Here is a 15,108-nt window from a genome sequence, read left to right as displayed (position 1 = left end):
CCTCACAGTCAAATTTTCAAAATCATGGTAATTGTACACATGAGATGTCTTCAGGTAATTATCTGTAGTTTGAGAAAATAGAAAATATAGATTATGTAAAGAATAAATCAACAATTTGTCTCATACAGGAATTGAAATTAATTTAAATTCAACCACATAATATTCTGAAATGTAAGGCAAGAAATTAATTTAAATTTGCAATTTTGTATCCCCCAAAATTATGGAAATTGTAAATCTCTCTCTCTCTCTCTCTCGCTATAGTTATGTGTGTGTGTGTGTGTGTGTATTATTGTTGAACATCTGACACTAAAAAATACCATTACATGAACTGTCAAGTTGTTGTTGTCCAAAAATCAAACTGTATACCAACTGTATACCATACCTGTCATTATTTATAAATGCAATGTTGGTGTTGGACCTACATTATTTTGTATGTCCAGCAATTTGTATTGATAAAAAAGTAGTAGTAATGAGACCAAGCTTTTGGATTTGTACCATGGTGACTTCCTGGAAGACTGTACTTATTAGTTCACTTCCCATTTGTAGGGCCACACCACTTTGATGAATCGATTCTCCAACATCAATAAAAATAAAATAACCAAATTATTTTAACTGGGGTTGTTCAAGCTGTTTTTTCTGTATTGGTGATTGGGATAATCCAATTTGGGCAGTGCAAACAATAAAAGCTATTGCATTGCTTTAGGGCTGCATTTTCTCTATTTGAACTGGCGCAATTGTTGAGCAAAGAATAGTTTGTGTTGTGTCTTTTTATGTACTTTATAACCATGCAGTCCTTATAATATATGTACAGCTTTCTATTCATAAGTAGGGCCCTGCATTTTCTGTGACATTGTTTCTCAGCTGTAATTAAACTGCTGTGCCCTAGATGTCCCTGCAGCCTGCTAATGTATAGTAATTGAATTACAAAATAACACAAAATCCTGCTAAACTAATTATGATTAGCATAAATGGTAAATTATTAAATGGATGTGTTCAAAAGAAATGCTGAACTAAGTGCATTTGTGAACATGACAACTGACCTGCTGTAGAACATGTGCATTTGTGAACATGTTCGTTCACAAATGCACATGTTCTACAGCAGGTCAGTTGTAAAGGGAATACTTCCCCCTAAATTGCTGATTGAACATCTGGTAAAAATGTCTGACAGTGTACCTACAGATGCAAAAGATCAGATTATTGCACATTGTTCTGCAGGGACTAAAGTAGAACTCAATATAATATTGGCCAATACAGTTAATCACTCTGAATTACTCATCTGTCAAATGTTTAAATGCATTTTAAGTTATTTGAATAATGTGACTGGATTTGTCTCCAGTAATGCCAATTACATGATCAAGCCAAACAATTACATTCTTCGTGATGTATTGCTAAATTTGATACATTTGACTTGTCTTGCCCACTTCATAGTCTTTGCAGCAATATCTGGGCAAATCATTTTGGGAAAGCCGACCAAGCAACTGTGAAAAATGTGTACATTGCCCTAGCAGAAAATCTGACACAAACAACCCAACAAGTCTTTTTCCCATTAAGTTTGCCACCTGAGCCATGCTGAATGTAATTTCTAATGCAACCCTTTTTATGCAGGCTTTGTGGAAACTGAAATGCACCAAACACTGTAGGACCTGCAGAAATTGCTTACAGATGTTCAGAATTTAATACTAGTTTGCATTAAAGCTGAATATTTTGTTTTCCCATTTTAACACCAAAGGCTGTTTTTTCAATATTTTATTATGTACTCTTTTGTATACAAATGGAGTTTCTACTTGTAAATGAATTCATTTAAATAGTTTTTTGCAGATTGTACTATTGAATAAGTTGTATTATTAGTAATAAAGGGATGCATGCCCCTTTAAATATATATTGATAGCTGCTGCCCTGTGATCAACGTGTCAATGCGCCTTGCTTAATATGAAGACTAATTGAGATGATTAAAGGAATCCTGAAATTATTAATCAAGAAGTAGATTATTTAAGCAGGCTAATTGTCCCTTTCCCTGGGAGGAATGTAGTGAACCTTAGAAAGCACAATGCATAAAAGGCATGGGCCCTATTCACACAGTAAGTGTAAATGGTAAAGTTATTCTTTTACATGTTAGTTTCAAGGAATCTTCCTGACAAAGCATTACAACAGCTAAAACCAATGGGTTTACACAAAAGCACAGTTTAAGAGTCTAAGGAAAGTTAACAATGATTCAATGCAGGCATGATACACATTGAAAGTGGCAGATTAAGATCAGCAACTGCTTTAAAGTTTATACATTATATTAGTCCTTGTAAATACAGATTGTTCAGATCATATGTCATGAGATTAATTGTTCACATCGAGAATTTCAGTGAGTCTTTGATTAAACTCTTCATTATGACTACCAGCTATATATAACTTAGCTATATCAGCTAGGGTTTAAGGCTATTTTGTGCTAATTTAATCAAAGTGAAATATAAATGTACTGGTCACACTTTATAATAAGGTGCCGTGATTCCTCATTAATTCATATATGAATACCACGGGATAAATGCATTCATATGTTGTGCACTTAATCTGAGTTCTTATGTTAATCACATGTATAACAGGGTTAGGGTTAGGGTTAAGTCTGGGTTCATGTGCTCAACATCAGAACTCAGATGATCATGAGGTTTTGATGTTTAAATCCAATGATATTAATTCATTAGGAATCACAACACCATATTATAAAGTGTGAGCAATGTACATTTAATGTCTTGAATTGAACCATATCTGAACAATACGACACAGAAATCCTGTCTCTAGTTCAATTGGATCTTGAGGATTGTCAGTGACAGAGTGCCAGTAGGTCTGCCTGCTTTGAGCCTAAAACTAACATCTTATTTAACTGAATAACAGGTGATCTCACCTCAACAGCAATATCTGCAACCTTGGTCCTAGAGAGCTAAAGCCTGGCAGTTTTATTTTGCGACAATGAAGAATCATTCAGTAGAGGCTTTAAATGTGTGCTTATTCATCAGAAAATGAGCCCAACCCATTGCTATTCATAGCTCAGTTTGGGGTAAAGTTTTTTGTTTTTTTTGGTTTACTATTTATAGTACAATAACAGGGAGGCCAATGCTTCCAATGTGTAGCAGTTTGAGCCTTTACAGATTTTACAACCTGCATTTCCCCTGTGTGTTACCCACAATGCAATAGCTCCTTGTGCTTTGAAAGAAAGCAAATGGCTTACAATGTTTTGGACAGCTGTTCTGGTTAACATTTGATTATATCAAATTCAGAGTATAATTAATAATTAAAAACGAGAAGTGATTTGAAAATGACTTAAAAGTGCTTCTGAGTTCAACTTTTCGTAGAGCACTTTGCTTGTATTGGTCTCATCTTTAATCTACTGCACATCAGGGATCAACTTTGATATGGTCTCAAATTCTGTCAATTCTGCTGATCATTCCCTGTTTGTATACTTTCTGACTACTGCTGAACATATTTATATTTAAATATACACTATCAGTATCAATATCACTTAAAAATACTTGACTGGATTCTTGGCATTACACTATAAACAGACCATGAAATTTAGATTATCGGTATAACCTCTTCCTTTACCAGAAGTAAAATCTCAGTGAAGCAGACAGTGGAATAAGTCAGGTTATTAAATAAGCATTAAACCATTCACTTTATAACTTTCTGTTGGTGTAGTAAGCCCAGTTGTGTTGCTGAAACTTCTCACCTTTGGGTTAATGTGTTCATTTTTTGTTTATTTTGTATTTAAGGAACAGGGAAGTTGTCATTTCCAAGGTGAAAGGTTGAGGTTCAAGGCTTTTCTGTGCAAATGTAATGTCAAAATGACTTCATTGAACGAGGTCAAAAGAACAGGACACAGAAATCCTGTCTGTTGCTCAATGGGATTTTGAGGATTATTAGTGTGTGTGTCAGTAGGTCTGCTTTGAGCCTAAAACTATTATCTTATTTAACTGCATAGCTGGCTGTCTTGCACCATTTATTATTATTATATTTCTTAACATCCAGGGTGACTTACAATTGTTACTATATAACATACAATTACCCATTTATACAGCTGGGTTTTTACTGGAGCAATCTAGGTAAAGCACTTTACTCAAGGGTACAGCAGTGTCCCCGACCTGGGATTGAACCTGTGCTCAGGAGTCCAGAACCCTAATCGCTACTCCACACGTAATATTAATTGAGGGTTTTCCAATAAAATAGACACGGGGCAAACACATTTATTCAAACACAGAAGATGTTTCTACATTAAAATGACAACTGGGGGTCCAGATATGTCATGGAATGGAACACAGCCAATTTTTGCTATGATTGACTATAATTTATGCCTATAAGCAATACGATGTTCATGAAAACTTTGCTCTTTCTAGTGTGAAAATTGATTTGAGGATATTTGATTATTTGAGGATACGTCGTAGAACCAAAACTCCTAAAGCTGTGATGCAAATCAAAGCAAATGCAAATTGAGATACAGGAATGGGTAGATGCATTCATTTGCATATCCAGTAAAGGCAGATTCCACAAAACACATACTGTACCAGGCCAAGTGTTTAAAAAAATAATATAAACCTATTCTCCAGAGAGATCTTGCTGCTGTACTGAATGCTGCATTGTTAGACTAGGGAGCTGTCAGCCTGCTTCTATAGCAAGACAATTTTGTCATTATTGTAATAAAATAAAATGCCCCTAACAATTGTCTATGAATTAAACTGGTTACTTAAAGTCAATGCAGCATCAGTAAGCTACTGTCCTTCCCTTTGCTCCTTCTTGAATACATGGGGAGGGTGTGAGAAAAAAGTTCTGTATATGGTATACATATCTGTACACAGGGCAGTTTATAGCCTTTTGGGGGTCCTAAGCAGACCCTTTATGTGTAGTCTGAAGTCTGTAAGTCAACAAAGGCCCTGACTGATATTACACACTTTGCAGGTTTAAATAAGTCTATCTAGACCAGGGATTCACAAACTTTGTAAAAATGAGCCTCCCTGAGCAATGACAAAAAATGCTTCCTCATAGTTTACTAGAACCATACAACAATATGTTTCAAAATCATGAAAAGTAGGGATCTGATCAATATAGAGATCAGTGTGAGTTACAGACGTATTAAAACTTTACAACCATTTATGAAACATGACACAAACCAATGATAGATTAATTCAGTAATATTCATTATTCCTACCATAGCAGTGGAAGGGGTGTGTTTGTTTGCTCAATGCCCAAAGTGGTGGGATTCAGAGTTGCAATTTAGACAGCAAGAGACATCTCTTTCCAAAGAAAGAAGGGCGTGATATTATTAAATGCTATTCTCCCTTTCTCATAAAACAATCAATTTAGTACAACTTCTCTCTAAGCACATTGCTGATGTGTTTACTTTACTTGAGAAAATACACAACATACTTATATTATTATTATTATTATTATTATTATTATTATTATTATTATTATTATTATTATAATACATTTTATTTAGAAATGCCTGTCAGGATACCCAAGGACACTACAAAACTACACTTCTGATGTTGCTTTGGAACAGTAGAACCTTAAACAAAAGCTTTTTGTGTTATTTTGTTTATGTTATTTTAGAATATATTATTATTATAGATATTTTACTAATATGTTAAAAAACTAAAGCTTAAACAGGTTTTCAGTTCTATATACCTTATCGAGTGGTAAATGTTTACTAGCTATAGGTATCAAAAAAGTTATTCAAGTTTATGCTAGAGCATTATGGGTAAGACAGGAAGTGTATGATAGAGGAGTTGTAGTGTGGAAGTAAATGAAGACATGTGTGTGAAGTTTGTTAATAAAACCCATTAATAGTAACCAGTCTGCATCCAGCCAGACACAGAACACAGAACACCAACTACTGCATGCAATTGAGACACTGGCACTTAAAAATCTTTACCTCACTCCTGTCCATGAAACCAGCTACAGTTACCGCTGCGTTTCTCCTTTGGAGCGTCGGTCCCCACATCATCAACCCTTCTACCGCTTACTTGAGAGATACCACAGTGTGGCAGGGAGGGGGTTAACGGTCACTCCCTGCCTGCTCATGGACTGCAGGTGGTTGGAGTGATTGAGCTTGATCAATCAACTCCAGCCATCTGCTATATAAGAGAGTTAGTTGGTTACAGAGCACCTGGAGAGAGCAAGCAAGGTTTTGTTTGGGCTTGCTGTTTTGTTTAGTTTTGTCACAGTGAAGTCTTCGACCATCCTGTGTCTTTTGTTTTTTTTGCTTTGTGTATCTTTTTGGTTGGCCCATTTGAGTATTTATTAAATAAAAGTATTGTTTTCATTACCTGCGGGGTCTCTGAGCCTCTATTCCCGGCCAACCCACCACACACAGTCATGGACATGATCGGCCACAGCACCATCATCCACCATCTCCAGAGCACTACCATGGACATCGGGACTGGAACTCCACCGACAGGTGACGTCTGTATCATGACCACATGAGTATGATGACAACACCAGGCAGGACAGCTGGGATGAGAGACGACGCAGCCCAAGTCGAGTACAATGGCGAAGTCCATGTGAGTCTCTGAGGCATAGTGTCCATTTCTTATCACCACATAAACAAATTAGCAAATTCCACCCGGTACACTCAATCAGGAAACTATCAGTAGCTGATGTTGAAGGGCAAACACCAACTTCTAGACGAGGAGACAAATTTAGCAGCAGACACATCAGGGGGCCAGTTCCCTCTAATGCTCTCACAGCTAATGTTTTAACTATTATAGAAGGATTTGAAGTCTCTGCTTTAGTTGATACTGGTTCCACATTCTCTATTTTGAGTGAAGACTTGTGAATGCCTCATCCCTCTCTGAAGAAACTACCTGTTCCCCACATGAAGTCCAGCCTACAGCAGCTACCTCTCTCAGTCCTGTACATCCTCTGTCCAGTGCAACCACTCAGTCTTTTGGACAACACCATCATGTTAGTGGTTGTAATGCAGATCAATCTCAAGCTTCCACCTCTACTACTGTTATATCAGCTCCTGAACATACAAACGGACTTTCCCTCTGCATTCATCTTTGCACTCTCCACTGATGGACAAGACCTTTCCACTCATCAACAACAGGACACCATCTTAGCTGAGATAATGCGTGGAAATGACAAGGAGTGTGGAAATAAACAAAGATGTGTGTGTGAAGTTTGTGAATAAAACCCATTAATAGTAACCAGTCTGCATCCAGACAAATTATTATTAAAAATGGATCTCTTCACTTATTTGTGGGCGGGTAAGGTGAACTTGGACTGTCCAGTTAAAGTAACTAGGAGAAAAACCCATGCAGCCAACCATCTGGTTTAGCTACACATTTAATGTCATCATCATTAAAACAATTACTTTAGCCAGTATCCAAGCAAGCTACTGAGCTACTGTACAGCAATACAAAATAAACATAACCAAATAATGCTTTTTTTAACCAGATTGGTATGTTCTTTGTCTTTTTGGTCGACATTATAATTTGGTCGCATCACATTCCTAAAAGATATTTTGTTCTTTTCTGCCACACCCAAACTGTTAGGGAGCATACACTATGCAGACGCAGATCCATGGCAGGTTTCTAGAGCATAAACTATAAGTTTGATTCCATGATGCCCCTGGGTCCAACTCACCAATTAACACAATCATGTAATTTTTTTGAAAACTATCATGGCACTATCTGTACATTAGTAAATAACTTGTTATTAAAAAATAAATAGCTGCAATCCCAGGAGTTGTGCTACTATGGAGCCCATAGGCCTACAGTCACATAGTCTTCCTGTTTGATTATCTGCAATACTGTCTGTTAAATAACTTCCATTAAGTATTCTGAACATTGCAGAATAAAAATTGCAACTATTTAGATGTTACTCTAGAATCCAGATGTAGAAATTCAGACACATTCAAACATTCTGTTTTTATAGGGCAAACAAGCCGTTCCTACATCCTCAGATGAAATAATGGGGAATGGAATTTAGTTATGCTAGTACAACACAGTGGTCAGTTTCCTTCAAAAATGATGTGTACAGTTTTTGTTTTTTTAACATCAGGCCTCTGTTGCATTGAACATGCCATATTAAACTGCCAAGTTTCAGTAGCCTCTCCTTTATCAACTTGAGTATTGTTTTAACTTTCAGCCATGACAGTATGTGCTCTCACTTACCGAGTCGAAGGCTGTAGCATCTCAAAGTAAAGGCAAGCCAATCAGAATCATGACTTGAAAGAATTCACTTGCTCTGTAGTGTAATTTAAAAAGCTGAAAGTGGCTTGGCATATGCTTCAGGTGGAGCCCATGCCAATGTTCCCAAAGTATTCAGAAAAAAAAAACTATGCTTCAAAATGGTTGATGGTTCATGCAGATGCAGCAGTTTGAATGGTCCCAATTCATCAGTGTTGTCTTAAAATGCCTTTGTCAGCCATACATGGGATGGGTGAATAACTCAGGCTATGGAACATAGGGATTGTAAAGAAGACATCAAAGTGGGAGCACTTCAAAGATTCCACACCTCTGATTTTCATGTGACTTATGTAGCACCGTGTCCACTGATGTAGCACCTGAGACAACTGGATTTGCAGGGAGTGTCTTTGGTTGATCAAATTTCCTGAACCTAGAGATTCTAACCATTACTAATGCCCCCAGTGCACAATATTTCAGAAAAACAACATTGTTCTTTCTTTGTCTAAAAAAAGTCAAAGATAAATTGCCATGGGGAGCCTCCCTCTACAAAATCTTTTCCAATTACCCCTATCCAAATTTTCACTGTTTTGGTATGCTTCAGGTTAATCTCTTGTTTATTCTATGTACTGTAGCAGATTCTAGTCTAATGAGTTTTTTTATCTTTGGGATCAATTTGATTTCTTGTTTGGTATAATGGTACTATAGTATATAACCTAGTCTCTAGCTGAAACCTTGCTGTTTTCAAACTATGGTGAAAGATAAACTAAAAGACTTATTGATGATTTCTATCATATCTTTAAAAACTCCTAGGTAAATACTCTCAGAATTTAAGACTTTATTTAAGAGCCTGTAGACCTTTTAGTATATCAATTTATTTAAATCAATTGCATCTTGCAGTAGATACACCCTTTTGAAACTGAAGTTAGTTATATCAAGGTAATACACCCATTCAAAACAGAGACTTGTCCACTGTTTGTTTATCTGAAAGATTTGATTTATTTCCTTTTAAAGAATGCATGAAAGATATTCTATTCTATCTATTCTCATACTAGCTGCTTAAGGAAATATTCAAAATTATATATATATATATATATATATATATATATATACAGGGACAATAACAATTATGTGAACCCTTTGAAATTACCTGGCTTTCTGCATAAATTGGTCATAAAATTATATATATATATATATATATATATATATATATATATATATATATATATAAATATATATATATGCTTACTCAATGTGTTTTTTCAACAATCGCAGCAAACATATACATAGAATAACAAAAAATGTCTTAAATGAATCACTATTACCTAATTAGATTAATGTATCTGACAAATATTGAACTTTATAATGCAAGTTACCACCCACTCCGTACAGCAGCCATTCTGTTCCTGTTCAGGCACAAATCATGTAATGAATTAATGTAAAGGTTCTTAAACCTGCATTTTTTGTAAACTACATTTTTATTGCAATTACCCCTACTTCCACATACTCAAGTCTCGTAACTTTCAGTTTTTCATTTTTCATTAACTTTCATTTTGATTTTCAGCAGTATCTGTAGATTGTTTTCAGTTTATTTAGTATTTTAAGATTTTTTTTATTAGAATCCTAAACCCTTCCTGAAAATAAAGGAAAGAAAATTGTGAAATGTAGAATCTAATTGTTGATAACCAATATTAAGCTTGTGGCCATAGCTAACACCAAAACATGTTGGTAAAATCTAGGTATTTTAAGTTGTCTGGATGACAGTGCTCTCAGTCTTTTCAGTAGAATTAAAACCATTTATTTTGTAACCTACAGCATATGTCTCTAGAGTAGCTTACATTAAATAGGATAGTGGACTCCAACCCTGGTCCTGGAAAGTTGCAATACTTTAGGTTTTATAGGTGACTTTAATCGGGGCTGAAAGTCTTAATAATCATAATTTAAGCCAATAGTTTGTGCAGTTCAGTAGCAGAGAGCTTGTTAGGAATTTATAGTGGAAATCCTTGTAGTAGTTTTGGGACAGGTTTGAAGAGATCTCATATAGAAGTAACACTTTTTTTGAAATGTTTAATTATATATTTTTTTATTGCATGGCTAAAACTGAAAGATACAACAGTTTAGGTTTTCATTCAGTTATGTTTGTGCCAGATTTATCCTCATTACTTCCAAGACTTTTAATTTTTTCATGTGTGAAAATAAAGATCAGTGGCTTAATGTCAGCATCAAGAAAAATAACTAACATTGACAGTTCACAAAAAGCCTTGAAGTTATGTAACATTTAGGATGATACAATTTTGCTGTCATATACAGTTAAGGGATAATCTTAAAGTTGTGACCCACACTCTATCAAAACATACACTTGTTTGGGAAAGAAATACACATGCATTTATGGAGAAAGAAAGACTATGGAAAGAAAAAAACATTTTGGGTAATGACAATGTCATAATTGATTAGTGATCTACTCAACCCGAACATTAAAAATGTGCAATACCAAGAGATAAATATATCACCTCTACTAATTTCCCTTTTTTTTTCATGACAAGCAATAACAAATGGGACACAATGGAATGATCCCATCTAAGAGTGGCTCTAAATATAATCAAATACATGTGGGAGTAAGTAGGGAGATGCAAACACATGACAAACAATCACTAGGGGGTGATATTTAAATTAGCCAGTTGTACCATTTATCAAGAGGATATTTTGGAAACAGATGAGGCATGAAACACTTGGTGTATACAGTCAAAGGTCTAAGGGTGGATTTTGTGTAAAATAAATAACTTTTATCGATTTTTTTTTTCGAGTTTTAACAAAAAATAAGTTTTCTCTCTTGTGAAGCATAGAAACAGAGTAAATGCGCCATACTCCAAAACGCTGCCACCACTTAAAGATGCAGAAAATATTCAATGCCGACATGTAATTGAAAATGCAGCCCGATGTGGTTGCAAATGCAGAAGAGCAGTTCTACAGTAAAACCAGATTGATATGGGCTGATATCAGTATTTCTATCCTAGAAACATGATGTTCGAGAGCTCCATTGTGATCAAAAGGCAAAGGGATACGTGATCGTGTTGTGGTCGTCTACTGAAATCCTGAAACTTCAGGACAGATGCCCTCACCCATGGAGTAATTAAGCGCACTCCGAGGCTTGAGGCACCTGAGCTTTGCCCTGGCACAAACTTCCAGTTGACGGGTTGCTTATTTTGTTCGGCGGCGATAGACTTGGGTTGCCGTCCTTTCAGCACCACGCGTGCCCTTCCCCGTATCCTGGCACATCTCACTTCAGCGCTTCTCATTGGGTTACAGGCGCCAGCCACCGAATAACAAGGCGGAGACCTGTTCAGAAGTCTCCCAGGACCCACTCAGAAAGGTAGCCTTTACCTTGAAAGTATTGGGTAACCAAACACCGAGGCGCACTGGAATTGGGCATCACACACGCCAATCTCCGGGCACGGTTCGCTCGCCTCCTGTTTTTTTTTTCCTGGGCTTCTCTCGCCCAGCGCTTTCCCGAGCCACAGCTCCTCGGATATTTGTAGGCGCCCGCTATTGGTGAAGCGTCTTCATCTGTCAAGCGCGGAGGCGGGACTCGGCTTTGCTGCGGCTCCGGAGCCAGAGGCTGAAGCTGCACTTTTCGGTTTCATAGCAAGCGCATCTCTTTGCTAGCAGTCAGTGACGGTGTGTCTCAGCGCCAGGATCGGGAGAACTGTGGGACCTGACAGGAGAAACCGCATCTTTCGCACAGGAGCATATAAATTCACTGCTGTTTCAGTTGCACGCCTCACCTGGATAAACCGCAGTCTTCACAAGGAGAGAAATAAAGAAGAAGAGACAGAGGCAGCTCATTTGGCTGAAGGAACCGAGAAGAATGATTCTCAAGCAGCATTTACTTCTTACCCTTTACAGCTTCTGTGGGATCCTTCTAAAAGGTAAGCGGAGCAAACTTTCTAGTTTCTGCTACTTGTGATATCCGGACGGGGGAAAAGTCGGACGACTTTTTTCCAATTGATTTGATTCATAGCACGTTGGGTATACGAGGGTGCAGGATTCTTTAAAGCAGCATGATTACAATAAAGGTGAATGCCAACTGAATGTTTTTTTGTTTTGTTTGTTTTTTGCACTAGACATTGTCAAAGCCCCTTTTTGCCGTGGGTGTTTCGTCTCCTATTGCACCATCGCAACACCTATATCAAATATGGGCTATTTGTTCAGTGAAAGACAAAATGCAAGATAATCTCCCTATGATGTATGCATTGCCTACTATATTAATCCATATCACATTTGAAGTAATTGGAATGAAAAGCAAGTTTCCGGACCATTTTCTTTTACGACGATAGCGCACATTCTGTGGAAGAACTGGTGTGTGTGTGTATATATATATATATGTGTATATATATATATATATATATATATATATATATATGTGTGTGTGTGTGTGTGTGTGTGTATGGAAAATAACGTAAATATTATATTCACATACAGCTGAAAAAACAAATCTACAGAAATGGCCGTGCATTAACTTGACTCATACAATAAAATGCAATTCTCTGTCTATTAGTGCATTACTAATTTGGATACGATTTTAAAAGCAATATTATTAAGCAGGGAAGGGTTTTGGTGCTTAACTAGCGTATTAACATGATGCTAACTGCGCTGGGCAATGGATTTTACACATTGAGCATGAGCATATTCCGTCATTTAGGATTAATTAAACGGATGCGTTTCATTTAGCCCGATAACTTGCAGCTAAATAAACTTTAAGTTCTTATTAAATTACCATATATATATTATGTACGTTTATTTTGGGTGGAATGCAATCTGAATTATTATTAGTAGTAGTAGTACTAGCCGTAGTAGTAGTAGTAGTAGTAGTAGTAGTAGTAGTAGTAGTAGTAACAAACGATTAATGTGATATTGGACGGACATGCTGTTATTTTATACATACCGTATATTCTTTTAATTTTGCCAAAAAACATACACCATTTTTCTATGCTTATCTCATTGAATATCTGCAGCGCATTTGTCTAATTATATACAGCTGATTGTGTGATATATATTTGTCTGAATATGTGTATTGTGTGTGTATATATATTATATCTTTTTTGCCATGACTTCTTGTAGTTGAATTCTGCACTGACCTGAATATGGTATTTGCAGCAGTCTGCATCTTGGGGTCGTAGTAGCATAAGCTTTTCTTTTCTATCAGGCTCGGAAACGTTTCTCTCTACTTTCATTCTGTCAAGGTTGATCTGAAAACTAGCTTTTACTTCACACAGTATCCAAAGCTATTTTGTTATGCAGCACAGATATGGTGTATAACACAATGCGACCGTTACGGCTATGCTTTTAATTCTACCTATTTTGTTTTTGCAAAGCGTTATTTATTCTGCGTGATCAAAATGAGTAATTTTGACTTTTAATATGGTTGTGGCTAATATTCTTATACATGTATCATTTCTAAATGTGAGCTTACACGCACACCTTCAATGTAAAACATGATGAATCCAATACGCATGTAAACATGACCAATGTATCCCAAGGTCACAGTAGTCGCTGCGACCGGATTTTGTGTCCATGTCATTCACCTATGCTTGGAAAGCTAGCTATTAGGCCAGTATGTGTTAAAATGTATAATTAAAAGATAAGTCTGAGCATGAGATGGGGCACATCTGTCGACTACAGAGCCAGCACTGTGGGATGGTCTCATCAGAGACATGACAGATCTTCAGCCGCACACACATACAAAACAAGACCTGCATGTACCTGGTATCACTAAATATGTTAATTCTGGACTTCTGGCTTTGCGACTAACAGTAATTAAAAAACATGACAGATGCTGTTTCCTGATGCGTCTATTCAGTGTCCCGACCAGTGTCTCAACAATCGGCAAAGCCACCGCCCCGCAGTTCTGCTAATAGAATTCATAAGTGACTTTTCTTTCTTTCTTATTATTCGTGAATTCCAGAGAGAACGGAAATAGATCAAAGGTTATTATGCTTTTCATTGACAGAAATACATATTTAATTTCTAAATGCAAACCATTTACTTCAGGTTTGAATGTGGATAATGTTCACAGTTAAGGGCTTTAGGGTCTCTGCGTATTCTACTGCGACCTAAACTTTGCTTGTCTTTGAAGGTCACAATCTTTGTTACTACTATTGGTTTACTTTGGTGTTAATTTTACTAAAAAACGAATCAATATGTAATCTATATGTTTGTCTCCCAGTTGTTACTGTTACTGTTGTGATACTCGTTGATTTGAGGAGGAAAGGATTATCATTTCTCTACCAGTACCCCCGTTACCACCACTCCTTTTCAGCTATTTTACATCTACCTTTATTGTAATACAGGGAAATGTCTGGCAATGTTCACCCCTTTTCATTCGGACGAATTTGGTAGACTCCTATTATCGTAAGTCATTGTTTTTGTTAGGCTATTTGTTGTTTTTGTCAGTGTCTTGGTGGTGGTTGTCATTGCTGTTGCTGCTGTTGTAACAGTTTGAAACACACAAAACATTAAGCCAGAAACACAAACGATCACATTCAAGAACCGAATAAAACTTACTTACATTGGAAAAGTCACTTTGAAGAGTTAGGTGTCCCCTGGATAAAAGATGACATGTATTCAGGCCACGTTATAGATACAAAAATACATATAATTTTACTTATCTTTGTCAATCTGAGTAATGTTGTCAATAAAATGTACTGCACAGCTCGCCTTTAAGACCTCAAAAGACCTCTTTCTGCCGTAATACATTGGGCCTTTGAGAAATGGTTGAATGAGGAAGTTATAGACAACATTGCCAAACCTTGGTAATCCTCAATCTGAGTTGGTTAAAATAACATTTTCAAAACTCAGTCTCATTGACACATGGAATCCAAAATTCCCAAGTAATCACCTTTTTCCCTCCTTTGTTTCTGGTATGAGCTTTTTGAATATGCTC

The 15,108-nt window shown here is 36.5% G+C and overlaps 1 protein-coding gene across 3 annotated transcripts in view; it reads left to right on the top strand.

The window, feature by feature from the left end:
* Positions 1 to 11,779: 11,779 nt before the first annotated feature.
* The window catches only part of LOC136746953 (cell adhesion molecule 2), a 584,452-nt gene continuing 581,123 nt past the window's right edge, over positions 11,780 to 15,108 (top strand). For 2 of the 3 annotated variants that reach the window (XM_066699862.1, XM_066699860.1), the window contains exon 1: positions 11,781 to 12,094. In XM_066699862.1, coding sequence (XP_066555959.1) covers positions 12,034 to 12,094 — 61 coding nt within the window. In that variant the 5' untranslated portion in view covers positions 11,781 to 12,033. Of the gene's footprint in view, positions 12,095 to 15,108 lie in introns of all 3 variants that reach the window. The other variant, XM_066699859.1, reaches the window with a different exon arrangement.

This window comes from Amia ocellicauda, chromosome 3, assembly GCF_036373705.1.
Source record: "Amia ocellicauda isolate fAmiCal2 chromosome 3, fAmiCal2.hap1, whole genome shotgun sequence".
NCBI classification, from domain to species: domain Eukaryota; kingdom Metazoa; phylum Chordata; class Actinopteri; order Amiiformes; family Amiidae; genus Amia; species Amia ocellicauda.
Note: the sequence above shows the minus strand (reverse complement) of the source record. Positions and strands in the feature narration are given on the sequence as shown.